Below are 16,017 nucleotides of genomic sequence, written 5' to 3'. Positions count from 1 at the left end.
CATAGAAGAAAAACATTTAGGCGCCATACCGTGCAGGACCTTAAAAACTTAACAATAACCTTAAACATAACCCTATACTTAATTGGCAGCCAGGGCAGATCCTGCACCACAGGTGTCATGTGTGTCCTCGGAGTAACACCAGTGACCACCTGCAGAGTGAAGGGCAAACCGAGGCAACTCCATATATAAAACATTACAATAAAACACCACAGAAGTAGCCAGAGCATGGATTACAGTTTTCAAATCTTGTGTGAACAAAAAGGGTTTTAATTGGCGCAACATTCTTAATTTATAATAAGATACCTTCACTACATTCCTCGTCTGGGATATGAAAGCCATTGAAGAGTAGTATTACACCAATATTACGTGCCTTTGCTATAAGAACTTAATATATGCCATACTGGGTCAGACCAAGGGTCCATCAACCCCAGCATCCTGTTTCCAACAGTGGCCAATCCAGGCCATAAGAACCTGGCAAGTACCCAAACAAATAAATCTCAAGATACTATTGCTTATTAATTAATAGCAGTTTATGGATTTTTACTCTAGGAACTTATCCAAACCTTTTTTAAACCCAGTTACACTAACTGCCGTAACCACATCCTCTGGGCTGAGTGAAAAAGAATTTTCTTCAATTTGTTTTAAATGAGCTACTTGCTAACTTCATGGAGTGCCTGTAGTCCTTCTATTATCTGAGAGAGTAAATAACCGATTTACATTAACCTGTTCAAGTCTTTTCATGATTTTGTGGACCTCTATCATATCCCCTCTGAGTCGTCTCTTTTCCAAACTGAACAGCCCTAACTTCCTCATACGGCAGCCGTTGCATTGGTTGCCCTTCTCTGCACTTTCTCCAGTGCCGCTTTGTCTTTTTTGAGATGCGGTGACCAGAATTGCACACAGTATTCAAGGTGTGGTCTGTTTTCCACCAACCATTCCTTAATTGCTTTTAAGCAACAAGTTAATTTCTCCAAATGCCTCAGAGACCGATGAACTTGCAGGAATTGGAAATTGAAAATCATCCGCATATACCCAAAAATGAACCCCTATATTTGCCAATAATATACATAATGGCAAAACATATATATTAAACAGGGTCGTGGATAATGCTGAGTCCTGCAGAACTTCTGTTGTAAGGGGAAAGAGCTTCGAACTTTGAGAATGCACCTATCAGTCTCGGTGGGCGAGAGGAAAGAAATGACTTAAACCACTGCCACACTACTGCAGACAGGCCAAGTTGTTTTAAACGCATGAGCAGTACTGCATGATCAACCAAGTCAAATGCATGCATATAGAGTCGGTTTTGTGGTCTGTTGAGACCAAAGTAGAACTTTTGTGTGTGTTTTACACCACGATTATTTGTGGTATAAAACACCCACACAGCACAGCACCCCTTCTGACACCATCCCTACAGTATAGCATGCGGTGGCAGCATTATGTTGTAAGGATGCTTTGCAGCAACCGGGGACAGGGAAGCTTGTGAAAATAGAGTGAAAGGTGATGGCACAAAGCACAGGCAGATCCTGGAGGACAACCGGTTCTGGTCTGCCAGAGACCTGGAACCAAGGAGAAGAGTCGCCATTCAGTGGGACATTGATCCTAAGCACAAAGCAAAAGCAAAAAAGTGACTCAGCAAGAAAGTGAATGTCCTTGAATGGCCCAAAGCCCAGACCTGAATACAATAGAAAATCTGTGGAATCATGCTGGTGGAATTCTGTTCCCCCCCCCAAATTTTGGTGCTCTAGGCAACCACCTAGTTTGCCCAATGGAAGCACCAGCCCTGTGCCTTTTGATTTGTATTTTTTAGACAGCAGAATGTAAAGAATGTATGAGAGGCTGTAGTCTTGTGCAAGGCACTATATCTTGGGTTTTGGAGGCGAGGCAGTAAGAGAACGACTCTGAATCCAGCAGGGCGGACACTGGTGCCTTGAGTGAAAACTCTGTTTCCAACCCCGCTCCTCACTTTACAGTCGGGTCAGCCATGAACTGTCATGACCCCGCCACGTATCACTGTAAGTCTTTTATATAAGAGAGAGAGGCAGAAGCGGTGCTCTGGTGATCTCTTCTTACTTGCTGCCCGCGCTATCCTGTGTCTGCCAGATCCTGCTAGGAAAACTTCTTAACCCCCCTCGCTTGGAAAATTAAGGCACCCCTGTTCTGGGTGTGGGGCAAGAGAAAGTGACTAAAAAAATGTGACTATAGTTCCTTCTCTATATAAAATATGCTTAGGTCCCTGCAAGTGGCATCTGTTGGGATTAGTGTTGTGCACATGCTCGCTCCCTCTGCTGCATGCACCAGGCTGGCAGAAGACTCGGGCATTAGCCTCCAACCCATGCCGGAAATCTGTAGCCCACAGCTGTGACAGGTAGATCCGTTTACGTGCTTTGGAGGAGGGGGACAACAGCAGAGTAGTATGGGGGATACTGAAGGGAAGGGGGACATACGGATACTCATTCTCCTGCAAATGTTTAGTGGGTGCCTGCTCGTATATGAGAATTCTATGTAATTATCGTTCATAAGAACGTTAAGACTTGCCATACTAGGTCAGACCAAGGGTCCATCAAGCCCAGTATCCTGTTTCCAAGAGTGGCCAAGCCAGGTCACAAGTACCTGGCAGGATCCCAAGGGATAGATAAGATTCCAAGCTGCTTATCCCAGCGATAAAAAGTGGATTTCTGCAACTCCACCTTAATAATGGTTTATGGACTTTTCTTCCAGGAACTTATCCAAACATTTTCTAAATGCAACTATACTAACAGCTTTCACTACATCTTCTGGCAATGAATTCCAGAGCTTAATTATGAGTTGAGTAAAAAGAATTCCCTTCCAGTATTTTATCACATGATACAAGAAATAAAGACCAACCCCAGGCATTTCAATCCCTTCTATCTCACAGTATTACACGGTGCAGGGACTACAGACCATCCCCAGGCATTTCTATCCCTGCTATCTCACTGTATCACACACTTCAGATAAAAAACACCATCCCCAGGTGTTTCTGTCCCTTCTATCTCACTGTATCACACGGTCAGGGAATAAAGACCATCCCCAGGCATTCCTGTCCCTGCTATCTCACAGTATCACACGGTGCAGGGAATACAGACCACCCGCAGGCGTTTCTGTCCCTTCTGATTCATTGTATCACATGCTGCAATAAAAACCATCCCTAGGCGTTTCTATCCCTTCTACCTCACTGTATCACATGGTGCAGGGAATAAAGACCATCCTTAGGCGTTTCTATCCCTTCTACCTCACTGTATCACACGGTGCAGGGAATACAGACCATCCCCAGGCATTTCTATCCCTGCTATCTCACTGTATCACACGGTCAGGGAATAAAGACCATCCCCAAGCATTCCTGTCCCTGCTATCTCACAGTATCACACGGTGCAGGGAATAAAGACCATCCCCAGGCATTTCTGTCCCTTCTGATTCATTGTATCACATGCTGCAATAAAAACCATCCCTAGGCGTTTCTATCCCTTCTACCTCACTGTATCACATGGTGCAGGGAATAAAGACCATCCTTAGGCGTTTCTATCCCTTCTACCTCACTGTATCACATGGTGCAGGGAATAAAGACCATCCCCAGGCGTTTCTATCCCTTCTACCTCACTGTATCACATGGTGCAGGGAATAAAGACCATCCCCTGGCATTTCTATCCCTTCTCTCTCACTGTATCACATGGTGCAGGGAATACAGACCATCCCCTGGCATTTCTATCCCTTCTATCTCACTGTATCACACAGTGCACAGAATAACGACCATTTCCAGGCATTGCGAGCTCATCTATCTCACTGTATCACACAGTGTAGAGAATAAAGACCATCCCCGAGTGTTTCTATCCCTTCTATCTCACTGTATCACACGGTGCATGGAATAAAGACCATCCCCAGGCACTTCCATCCCTTTGTTTCATAATACACTGAGTAACCAGCCAAAACTGGTCTGCTGGAAAGTGACTTTCTGCTCTAGCAGCCTCTGCAGGAGAACTGTTCCCTCTTTTTCCCATCTGGAGAAGTAAGGCTGTCACTTCCTTAACAAGCAAGCACTGCCCTAGAGACCTTCCTCCTGCTCACTGCTGCCCCTTTTACAAACTTTCAGTCCTGACCGAAATTCACTGCAACATATTTTTCACATTATTGGCCCCCACCCCCTCTTCCTCCTCAGCAATCTCCTCCCTTCCCTCCAGGACTCCCCCTCTCCAGCTCACATGACCCCTCCTAGAAGCACCCCAGCAGAGAGAAGAAGGATCCCGAGCAGAATCTGACTGAGCAGCAGAGACAGACGGAGAGAGCTGGAGCAACCCAAGTCTGGGCAGGGAGGGAGGGAGGAGGGACAGAGACCCCCAGTGAACCGAGACCACCCTTCTTGGTGCCTATCCCAGCAGTAGAGGCTGGCAGACAAACTGCATTCTAGAACCCAGGGATCCAAGCTCTGGAAGTGACTTACGCTGTTCTACCCTCGGGAACCTGGTTATCCACACTCCGGAATACAGTGATCTGCGCTCCGGAATCTGGTGATCCACCCTCTGGAACCTGGGTATCCACACTCCGGAATACAGTGACTTCCCCCTCCTCTGCAAGAGCTCAGAGTTTCCTGTACAACAACAGGGGGTGAGTAATTGCCCCTCCTTTCACAACTTCTTCTACTTCCAGTGATACTGTTACTGGTATGCAGGGAGGCTGGGAAGCAGTCTGAGGAAATATTACTTTATTGAGAGACGTAGCAACCAAAGCAGTCATAGAATACTTGGGATATAGAGGGTTAGATGTATTCAATTATTTTTCCCATTGACATGGGAATGTCAATGGGAAAAATACTTAATCTGACCCTATGAGAGGGCACTGATAAGCCTGGGGGCAGAGGGGGGAGGAAGAAAACAATAGAAGATTGGATAGGGTATCTGGATCGATTGAGTGGGCCAAGAGATGGCCATATATTGACAAACAATGTCACTATGTCCATACTGTGAGAGTATAGACAGCACTGTATATATGGATACCAAGAATGAATAGCACTGAGTGTACACAGTGCTATAAACAGCATGCACAGAACGTGTAGTACAGAGAATGTACAGAGCACTGTACACAGCATGCAGAGATTGTATAGCATTGAGACTGTAGACACATAGAATGTATAGCATTGAAAATGTACATAGCATGTACAGATTGTATAGAACTGAGTGTACACATAGCTGTACCCATCATGCACAGCACTGAAACTGTAAGGGAGTATGCAGAGAACGAATAAGCACTAAGAGTGTACACAGTGCTGTACACAGCATGTACAGAATGTATAGCACTGAGAGTGTACACAGCACTGTACATAGCGTGCACAATGTATAGCACTGAGAGTGTCCTCAACACTGTACACAGCATGCACAGAATGCATAGCACTTGGACTGTAAGGGAGTATGCACAGAATGTATAAGCACTGAGAGTGTACACAGCATACACAGAATGTATAGTACTGAGTGTACAGAGCAATGTACATAGCATGTACATTGTTTAGTACCGAGACTGTACACAGCACGTACATAATGTATAGCACTGAGAATGTACAGAGCATGCATAGATTGTATAGCAATGAAAAAAAAACATGGAGAAGATAAGGAATACATGCATACAGATACAAAATAAGCTAAGCACCAGAATATGTGAGTGGAATCAGATGGGTGGAAATCTTGGGGAACTCCTGGTCAGAAGAGTTGGGGTTGTCAGGTGACAGTGGGAAGAGTCTCTGCTTTGGAGCCTAGGAGATGGCCTGACTAGCAGCCAAGCTTTGATTGTTTGGGGGTTTTTTTTGGTTTTTTTTGCATATACAGCACTGTACCTGGTATGCAGAGAATGAGAGAGCCCCTTTCAGGGTATGACACAGGAGGCCACACATCACCTTCATTGTGGGGTTCTCTTCTTACCAGAGAACTCCAAGTGGAGCTGTTAGCATTTCAGTTTATAAACCAGCTCACTTGTTGCTTTCTCTCCCCTCAGCAGTTCCTGTATCTCTGGTTATTGCCCTTGTTTTTCCCCTCCCTGCCCCTCTATTCCCCCCTCATCAGTTCCTATATCTCTGGTTATTACCCCTGCTTTTCCCCTCCCTGCCCCTCTATCCCCCCCTCATCAGTTCCTGTATCTCTGGTTATTGCCCCTGCTTTTCCCCTCCCTGCCCCTGAATCTCTCTCCTCAGCAGTTCCTGTATCTGGTTATTGTCCTTCCTTTTCCCTGCCTCCTTGCTCTTCTTTCTCATCAGCAGTTCCTGTATCTCATTATTACCCCTCCTTATCCCTTCCCTACCCCTCTCACAGTTACTGTATCTCATTATTGCCCTGTTTTTCCTGTGCCTGCCCCCCCCCCCCCCCTCATCTCAGCAATTCTTGTATCTCTGGTTATTGCCCTTGTTCCCCTTCCTGCCCCCACTTTCCTGTATCTTTGGTTATTACCCCTGCGTTTCCTCTCTCGGGCTCCACTTTCATGTATCTCTTGTTATTGCCCCTGCGTTTCCCCTCCCTGACCCTCCTTTCCTGTATCTCTGGTTATTATCCCTGTTTATCCCTCTCTCTCCCCTCTCACAGTTACTGTATCTCATTATTGCCCCTGTTTTTCCTGTGCCTTCCTCCTCTTTCTCCTCGGCAGTTCCTATATCTCTGGTTATTGCCCCTTCTTCTCCCCTCTGTTCCCCTGTCAGCACTTCCTATATCTCTGGTTATTGCCCCTGAGTTTCCCCTCCCTGCTCCCCTTCCCTATGTCTCTGATTATTGCCCCTGTCTTTCCCCTCTTTGCCTCCCCTTTCCTCTATCTCTGGTTATTGCCCCTGAGTTTCCCCTCCTTGCTCCCCTTCCCCATGTCTCTGATTATTGCTCCTGTCTTTCCCCTCTTTGCCTCCCCTTTCCTGTGTCTCTGGTTATTGCCCCTGCGTTTCTCCTCCCTGCTCCCCCTTTCCGGTGTCTCTGGTTATTGCCCCTGCGTTTCTCCTCCTTGCTCCCCCTTTCCTGTGTCTCTGGTTATTGCCCCTACGTTTCTCCTCCCTGCTCCCCCTTTCCTGTGTCTCTGGTTATTGCCCCTATGTTTCTCCTCCCTGCTCCCCCTTTCCTGTGTCTCTGGTTATTGCCCCTGCCTTTCCCCTCTTTGCCTCCCCTTTCCTCTATCTCTGGTTATTGCCCCTGTGTTTCCTCTTTGCCTCCCCTTTCCTGTGTCTCTGGTTATTGCCCCTGCGTTTCTCCTCCCGCTCCCCCTTTCCTGTGTCTCTGGTTATTGCCCCTACGTTTCTCCTCCCTGCTCCCCCTTTCCTGTGTCTCTGGTTATTGCCCCTATGTTTCTCCTCCCTGCTCCCCCTTTCCTGTGTCTCTGGTTATTGCCCCTATGTTTCTCCTCCCTGCTCCCCCTTTCCTGTGTCTCTGGTTATTGCCCCTGCCTTTCCCCTCTTTGCCTCCCCTTTCCTCTATCTCTGGTTATTGCCCCTGTGTTTCCTCTTTGCCTCCCCTTTCCTGTGTCTCTGGTTATTGCCCCTGCGTTTTCTCCTCCCTGCTCCCCCTTTCCTGTGTCTCTGGTTATTGCCCCTGCGTTTCTCCTCCCTGCTCCCCCTTTCCTGTGTCTCTGGTTATTGCCCCTGCGTTTCTCCTCCCTGCTCCCCCTTTCCTGTGTCTCTGGTTATTGCCCCTGCCTTTCCCCTCTTTGCCTCCCCTTTCCTCTATCTCTGGTTATTGCCCCTGTGTTTCCTCTTTGCCTCCCCTTTCCTGTGTCTCTGGTTATTGCCCCTGCGTTTCTCCTCCCTGCTCCCCCTTTCCTGTGTCTCTGGTTATTGCCCCTGCGTTTCTCCTCCCTGCTCCCCCTTTCCTGTGTCTCTGGTTATTGCCCCTGCCTTTCCCCTCTTTGCCTCCCCTTTCCTCTATCTCTGGTTATTGCCCCTGTGTTTCCTCTTTGCCTCCCCTTTCCTGTGTCTCTGGTTATTGCCCCTGCGTTTCTCCTCCCTGCTCCCCCTTTCCTGTGTCTCTGGTTATTGCCCCTGCGTTTCTCCTCCCTGCTCCCCCTTTCCTGTGTCTCTGGTTATTGCCCCTGCGTTTCTCCTCCCTGCTCCCCCTTTCCTGTGTCTCTGGTTATTGCCCCTACGATTCTCCTCCCTGCTCCCCCTTTCCTGTGTCTCTGGTTATTGCCCCTGCCTTTCCCCTCTTTGCCTCCCCTTTCCTCTATCTCTGGTTATTGCCCCTGTGTTTCCTCTTTGCCTCCCCTTTCCTGTGTCTCTGGTTATTGCCCCTGCGTTTCTCCTCCCTGCTCCCCCTTTCCTGTGTCTCTGGTTATTGCCCCTGCGTTTCTCCTCCCTGCTCCCCCTTTCCCGTGTCTCTGGTTATTGCCCCTGCGTTTCTCCTCCCTGCGCCCCCTTTCCCGTCTCTCTGGTTATTGCCTCTGCGTTTCCCCTCTCTGACCCCCTTTCCTGTAGCTCTGGCTATTGCTCTTCCCTTTTTGTCCCCTGCCCTTCACTCTTCATTTCTTGTATTTGTTCATTGCCCTCCCCCTGCCCCCAGCTCCATCTTTTGCTGCCTGTTGGGGCACGAAGGAGGTGGAGAAACAGGGCAGTGTCTTGAAAACAGGACGTGGGGTGCTGGGGTCAGGAAGTGACGGCTGCTGCCCGGTGCTATTGTCTCCCTGCAGGGTGAGGTGTGGCATGTCTCTGCCTATTCTGCAGTGATGCAGGGAAACCTCAGCTTTACCATAGCTGGGGAGACAGCAGTCAGAACACCTCTAGACTGCCCTTACAGAGGAGAGGAGCCTTAGACTGCACCCGCTGACCCTTAGATAGGAGGGGAAACAGAGCCCAGGGACTCTCGGGTAAGAAAGGGAGAGAGTATTTAGAATATTCTTAAAGAGAAGGAAAGACAGTCCACAGGGGACCCTTAGAGAGAAAAGGAGACAATGCCCAGAGGAACCTAGAGAGAAGGCGAGACAGCGCCCAGGGGACCTCTAGAAAACAGGAGAGACAGCACCTAGGGGACCCTAAGAGAGGGGAAGACTGCCCAGGGGACTCTTAGAGAGGAGAGACAGCACCCAGGGGACCCTAGAGAGGATCCTTAGAGAAGAGAGACAACACCCAGGGACCATTAGAAAGAGAAACAGCACCCAGGGGTACCCTAGAGAGAGGGCAAGACTGCGCCCAAGGGACCTCTAGAGCTAAGGAGATAAAGCGCCCAGGAGACCTTAGAAAAAAGGGGAGACAATGCCCAGGGGATCCCAGAGAGATGGAGTGACAGCACCCAGGGGACCCCTAGAGAGGAGAGACAATGCCCAGAGGACCCTAGCAAGAAGGAGAGAGTCTCTGGCTTCTTTCTGTGTCTTTAATTATTTGGGACTCTCCGTCCTGCTTTTCCTTTTGACTCTTCTGCTCAGGAAACAAATTCCATAGAAGAATTATTTTTAGCCCGTACTGAAGAAATAGGGAATGGCTTATTGTATACTGAGAAAGTACGTATGAACTCGCTCCCCCCCCCCCCAGAATCCCACAACTGCACACACACACTCACAGCCCTAGTGACCCATGAATCCAGACACCCCCTCCACCCCCTTCACATCTCTCAGACCTCGCCTCCCAGAAATCCATACCTACACACACAGATTCACACCTGGAGAACAGGTACACCCCCCCCCCCCCCCCCCGAAAGCCACAGCTACACAGTCACTCAAAGACATAGAGACAGAAGGGCCCCCACACACAGATCCACTTAATTAGACTTCAGACTGCTCCTGCTGTACCAGAAATCAGACTCCTGTTTCTCCCGGGTCGAGCTTCTGACCCGGCTTTGTGGGCCCTTGACTCTTCTTTCCCCAGAATGACTCCCTGAGACCTAAGACCAGAAGTGGGGTCTGTACTGGAAACGAGATTCTCTATGACAGGCACCACAGTGGCCAGGAGCGTGCTGTGTTTTGGAAGCAGAAACCCCCCTGTGGCAGTGGCTGGGCAGGTCCCAAATCTCCCAGATTATTAAGAATGGGCAAGATGCAGAGCTCCAGCATTACTGACTACAGCCGGAGTCTGAGTTTTCCTAGCCCGTTACACTCCCTGTGCTGTAAGGGATGGATGGCGCATACTGTACAGCCACAGGCAACCTGTCTTTCCTAGAGGAGGACTCTAAAGGGGGCTAGGAATAGAATGAAAGTGCTGCATACAGTCTTATCCTTTCTTCTTTTCCTAGAGCTGAGCAAGATGAGCACAAACCGTGGTTGCCTCCTCTGTATCAAGATCAAGATGTTCATCTTTAATCTCATCTTTTGGGTGAGTGCAGGAGCAAGTCATCACTGCATGGCGTGTAAGAGATCCTAGAGATCACCCACATGGCAAGGAACACATCATCATCACCCATCGGGAATTGCCTATACTGTAAGGGAGAAATCATTACTGCATGAGGCATAGAGAACCTACGGTAGGATCACCCACAATGCAAGGAATGAGTCATTACCATATGGTATGGAGAGACTCCAGGGATCCTGCGAGGGACAAGCCAGCATTTTATGGAGTATAGAGACTCCAGAGATCCTCCATAATACAGGGGACTAGTCATTACCATATGGTGTAGAGAGACTCCAGGGATCTTCTATAGAACAAGGGACTAGTCATTACCATATGGTGTAGAGAGACTCCAGGGATCTTCCATAGAACAAGGGACAAGTCATTACCATATGGTGTAGAGAGACTCCAGGGATCCTGCGAGGGACAAGCCAACATTATATGGAGTATAGAGACTCCAGAGATCCTCCATAATACAGGGGGCTAGTCATTACCATATGGTGTAGAGAGACTCCAGAGATCTTCCATAGAATAAGGGACAAGTCATTACCATATGGTATAGAGAGACTCCAGAGATCTTCCATAGAACATGGAACAAGTCATTACCTCATGATGTACAGAGATCTTCCATAGTACAGGGGACAAGTCATTACCTCATGATGTACAGAGACTACAGGGATCTTCCATAGTACAGGGGACAAGTCATTACCTCATGATGTACAGAGATCTTCCATAGTACAGGGGACAAGTCATTACCTCATGATGTACAGAGACTACAGGGATCTTCCATAGTGCAAAGAGCAAGTCATTATTATTTGTGGCTAGATGTTGTATTTTGGGTGCTGGTTCTCAATGCTTTCTCTTCTAGTTGGGTGGCTGTGGTATCCTGGGTGTTGGAATTTGGCTGGCTGTCACTCAGGGGAAGTTTGCAACGCTCTCCTACTCCTTTCCTTCACTCTCTGCTGCCAGTCTCTTCATGGTGACAGGCTCCATGATCATGGTCGTAGGGTTCATCGGCTGCCTCGGAGCTGTGACTGAAAACCGATGCCTTCTGTTGACAGTAAGACACATGAAGAGGGGTCTGCTTGTACCACAACCAAAATGCGCTTGCTAACGCAGGAAACAGGCAAAGTAATACATTCAGATGTCCCGTAAACATTTCGCTCCATAAGGGATATTAATGTTTCTGGACTGGGCTAGGGAAGCAGAAGAGCAGTCCCCAACCCTCTCGGAAGGCTGCTCCTGAATAGGGGAAGGTCTCTCACCAACCCCCAAAACCAGGACTGAGATATCTGTCTCGGACACCCCCTTCCAGGCTTGTCCCTGGGGCGGAAGAGACCTGTCCCTGACCATTTCCCAAGCCTTTACCTGGGCCGTTATCCCATTTGCAGTAGTGGCTGGTGGAGGAAGCCCATTCTGTTCTTTATAATCACAGCTTTTCTTCCTGTCTTACAGTTTTTCATTTTGCTTCTCATCATCTTCCTTCTTGAGATTATCACCATGCTGCTATTTGTCACGTACAGGGATGAGGTGAGTCCGGGCTGAGGGTGGGACTGTGCTGCCCCTAATCTAAAGCAGAAAGCTGCCCCCACCCTGCATCACCGGTATGCAAATTGAGCTCCGCCCCTCTGAAGTGTCCAATGCCCTTGCTGCTACCACGCAGTACACCTGGCCTGCACTCTCTCTGACCACACATCTCAGTTAGGCACTTCCTACACATCATAGTATTTCCCCCGTCCTCGGCCGGGCTTTTACTACGAGTAACTGCATAATTTACAGAAAAAATAGAAAGGGGTGTGTATGTGGCGGGGGGGGGGGGGGGGCTCTCGATACTGGAATAGCAGGGGGTGCTGTGAGCAGGCACAAGGTGCATTGGTAGAGGTTTGTGTGTGTGTTGGTGGTGGCTCAGTACTGCAATATCTGAGAGCTGCAGAGACAGGTAAGTGTATAGGCAGCACTGTGAGTCTGTGGCTCTCGGTAATGGAATAACATTTGGGATTATAATGCTTCTGTCCCTGGCCTCTAATGTGCTTTCTTTGCTCAGTTCCATAGCTACGCCCAAGAAGACCTGAAGAAAGGGCTCAGGCTATATAAGACAGAAGGAAACCTGGGGCTAACCACTGCCTGGAACACTGTGCAGACCGAGGTAGCTCCTCTCTCTTAATCCTGAAGTTCTACAAAGTGTAGTGTTCAAGCACATTCCCTTCTACCCAGCACCTCCTGCTGGGAGAGGCTGGGACTGCAGGAGCTGTGACTCATCCACACCCAGCACTCAAGCACCATTCCCTACAGTGCCTCCCGCTGGAAGAGGCTGGGACTCCCCCACCCCAGCACTCCTGCACCATGCCCTACAGCGCCTCCTGCTGGGAGAGGCTGGGACTGCAGGATCTGTGACTCCCCCACACCCAGCGCTCCTGCACCATTCCCTGCAGCGCCTCCTGCTGGGAGAGGCTGGGACTGCAGGAGCAGTGACTCCCCCACACCCAGCGCTCCTGCACCATTCCCTACAGCGCCTCCTGCTGGGAGAGGCTGGGACTGCAGGATCTGTGACCCCCATACCAGCGCTCCTGCACCATTCCCTACAGCGCCTCCTGCTGGGAGAGGCTGGGACTGCAGGAGCTGTGACTCCCCCCACACCCAGCGCTCCTGCACCATTCCCTACAGCACCTCCTGCTGGGAGAGGCTGAGACTGCAGGAGCTGTGACTCCTCCACACCCAGCGCTCCTGCACCATTCCCTACAGCGCCTCCTGCTGGGAGAGGCTGGGACTGCAGGATCTGTGACCCCCATACCAGCGCTCCTGCACCATTCCCTACAGCGCCTCCTGCTGGGAGAGGCTGGGACTGCAGGAGCTGTGACTCCCCCCACACCCAGCGCTCCTGCACCATTCCCTACAGCACCTCCTGCTGGGAGAGGCTGAGACTGCAGGAGCTGTGACTCCTCCACACCCAGCGATCCTGCACCATTCCCTACAGCGCCTGAGGCTGGGACTGCAGGAGCAGTGACTCCCCCACACCCAGTGCTCCTGCACCATTCCCTACAACGCCTCCTGCTGGGAGAGGCTGGGACTCCCCCACCCCCAGCACTCCTGCACCCTGCCCTACAGCGCCTCCTGCTGGAAGAGGCTGGGACTGCAGGACCTGTGACTCCCCCCCCCACCCCTCCTGCACCATGCCCTACAGCACCTCCCACTGGGAGAGGCTGGGACTGCAGGAGCTGCGACTCCCCCTCCCCACATCCAGCGCTCCTGCTGGGAGAGGTGGTGAATGCCCCTTTCTGAGTGTTGCACTAGCTGCACTGAAGGAGTTGCTGAGGTGTTTGTATTTGGTTTTGGCTCCTGTTTGATTCCTTGTCCACGGCTGTGTGTTTCATCTCTGTAGTTCCGGTGCTGTGGGGTGAAGAATTACACAGACTGGTTTGAGATGAGGAATGAGACGGAGGTGCCGGATTCCTGTTGCCTAGAGTACAGCCCCACATGCCAGTCTGACCCCAACACCTGGTGGAAAGATGTGAGTGAAGAGGGTCGGGAGGGTGTGTGCATGGGATTGCATGCCTAATGGATGGGGTCACTGCATGTGTACATATTTCCATGTGAAAGAGTAATACATATAGATTTGGGCTCTCTCTTCCAGCCCTGCTATAAGAAGGTGAAACTCTGGCTTGGGCAGAATATTTCATCCCTTGGAGCCTTTGCGATCTGTATTGTGGTCATACAGGTGAGCAATGCTCTACCAGACAGATGCTGACATCCTCTTACCCCTACCCTTCCTTCAAGTCCTGTCGGCTAGACTCTTATGTGTTTTTCCATCATGCTGCCCAGTTCCCAGCTGTGCCCCTTGCTCCTCTACCAAGGATCCTTTGTGCCCATCCCAGGCTTTACCCCTCACTTCTCTTCCACTGAGGATCCTCCCTCCCTCGAGGATCCTGTGTGCGCCGGCCCAAGCTTTACCCCTCACTCCCCCACGCCTGAGGAACCCCTGTGCCCCTCCCAGGCTTTACCCCTCAACTCCCCCACCTCTGAGGATCCTCTGTGCCCCCTCCCAGGCTTTACCCCTCACTCCCCCACCCCTGAGGATCCTCTGCACCCCTCCCAGGCTTTACCCCTCACTCACCCACCCCTGAGGATCCTCTGTGCCCCTCCCAGGCTTTACCCCTCACTCCCTCCACCCCTGAGGATCCTCTGTGCCCCTCCCAGGCTTTACCCCTCACTCCCCCGCCCCTGAGGATCCTCTGTGCCCCTCCCAGGCTTTACCCCTCACTCCCTCCACCCCTGAGGATCCTCTGTGCCCCTCCCAGGCTTTACCCCTCACTCCCCCGCCCCTGAGGATCCTCTGTGCCCCTCCCAGGCTTTACCCCTCACTCCCCCGCCACCGAGGATCCTCTGTGCCCCTCCCAGGCTTTAGCCCTCACTCCCCCGCCCCTGAGGATCCTCTGTGCCCCTCCCAGGCTTTACCCCTCACTCCCCCGCCCCTGAGGATCCTCTGTGCCCCTCCCAGGCTTTACCCCTCACTCCTCCCACCCCTGAGGATCCTCTGTGCCCCTCCCAGGCTTTACCCCTCACTCACCCACCCCTGAGGATCCTCTGTGCCCCTCCCAGGCTTTACCCCCTCACTCCCCCACCCCTGAGGATCCTCTGTGCCCCTCCCAGGCTTTACCCCTCACTCACCCACCCCTGAGGATCTTCTGTGCCCCTCCCAGGCTTTACCCCTCACTCCCCCACCCCTGAGGATCCTCTGTGCCCCTCCCAGGCTTTACCCCTCACTCACCCACCCCTGAGGATCTTCTGTGCCCCTCCCAGGCTTTACCCCTCACTCCCCCACCCCTGAGGATCCTCTGTGCCCCTCCCAGGCTTTACCCCTCACTCCCCCACTCCTGAGGAGCCCCTGTGCCCCTCCCAGGCTTTACCCCTCACTCACCCACCCCTGAGGATCCTCTGTGCCCCTCCCAGGCTTTACCCTTCACTGTCCCACCACAAGCTTAACCTCTCACTTAGAGATGTGCACAGCTTTCTAACTAACCCTTGTGCTCTCTCGCTGCAGGTTCTTGGCCTTGTCTTCTCCATGTTCATGTATTGTCAAGTTCTCAGAGCAGAGAAATACTACGAATGAATCCGGACTTGGGCCAATGAAGAGACGATATCTGAGACTGTCCTGCTGCCCGTTATATCCGAGACTGATCTGCTGCCTTCTACATCCGAGACCGACCCCGCTGCCTGTTATATCCGAGCCTGACCTGCTGCCTCCTACAGCCAAGACTGCCCCTCTGCTTCCTCTATCCGAGACTTTCTGGCTGTCTCTCTCTGCGCTGGAAGTTGCCTGCCTGCTAATTTTGAGACAGCCTGTGAGTGAGCAGAGGCAGAGAGGCGCCCTTATGTCCCAGAGGATATGTGCTCACCTCCTGCCATGAGTAGCTTCTCCCCTTCCTGTGCAGGAGGCTCTACGAGAATATATTATTATTATATACTTAAGCTCCCCATTGGAAAAGGTGTGGAGACCAGAGCGAAAGGGCGTGCCCATGACCAAGCACGTCACTGCAATGTGTTAGGATTCTTCTTTCCAAATAAATTTAAAAAAAAAAACGGCAGGATTTGCATCTGTAATCTGGTGTCACCTCATAGCGCTGAGCAGCCGCTGGTAGGCAGCCTCAGTCCAGACGTTCTCTGTTCTGCAGGGATCGGAGCCCAGCGAAGGAGACAGAAACTAGGAAAGTCCCAGGCAACCAGGTCACAGGAAGAGGCAAATC

The 16,017-nt window shown here is 51.0% G+C and overlaps 1 protein-coding gene across 2 annotated transcripts; it reads left to right on the top strand.

Annotated features, from left to right (window-relative positions):
* Positions 1-4,145: 4,145 nt before the first annotated feature.
* LOC115080120 (tetraspanin-4-like) lies at positions 4,146-15,858 on the top strand. 2 transcript variants are annotated; one of them, XM_029584155.1, is made up of 8 exons: positions 4,146-4,617; positions 10,185-10,264; positions 11,145-11,336; positions 11,732-11,806; positions 12,321-12,422; positions 13,656-13,784; positions 13,908-13,991; positions 15,315-15,858. In XM_029584155.1, exons 2-8 carry the CDS (start codon positions 10,196-10,198, stop codon positions 15,381-15,383), a joined length of 720 nt encoding a protein of 239 aa, XP_029440015.1. In that variant the 5' UTR covers positions 4,146-4,617; positions 10,185-10,195; the 3' UTR covers positions 15,384-15,858. The 2 variants fall into 2 exon arrangements, with proteins under 2 accessions (XP_029440015.1, XP_029440016.1); XM_029584156.1 differs by lacking the exon at positions 4,146-4,617 and adding an exon at positions 8,707-8,826.
* Positions 15,859-16,017: the final 159 nt, after the last annotated feature.

This window comes from Rhinatrema bivittatum, chromosome 19 (assembly GCF_901001135.1).
Source record: "Rhinatrema bivittatum chromosome 19, aRhiBiv1.1, whole genome shotgun sequence".
NCBI classification, from domain to species: Eukaryota; Metazoa; Chordata; class Amphibia; order Gymnophiona; family Rhinatrematidae; genus Rhinatrema; species Rhinatrema bivittatum.
Note: the sequence above shows the minus strand (reverse complement) of the source record. Positions and strands in the feature narration are given on the sequence as shown.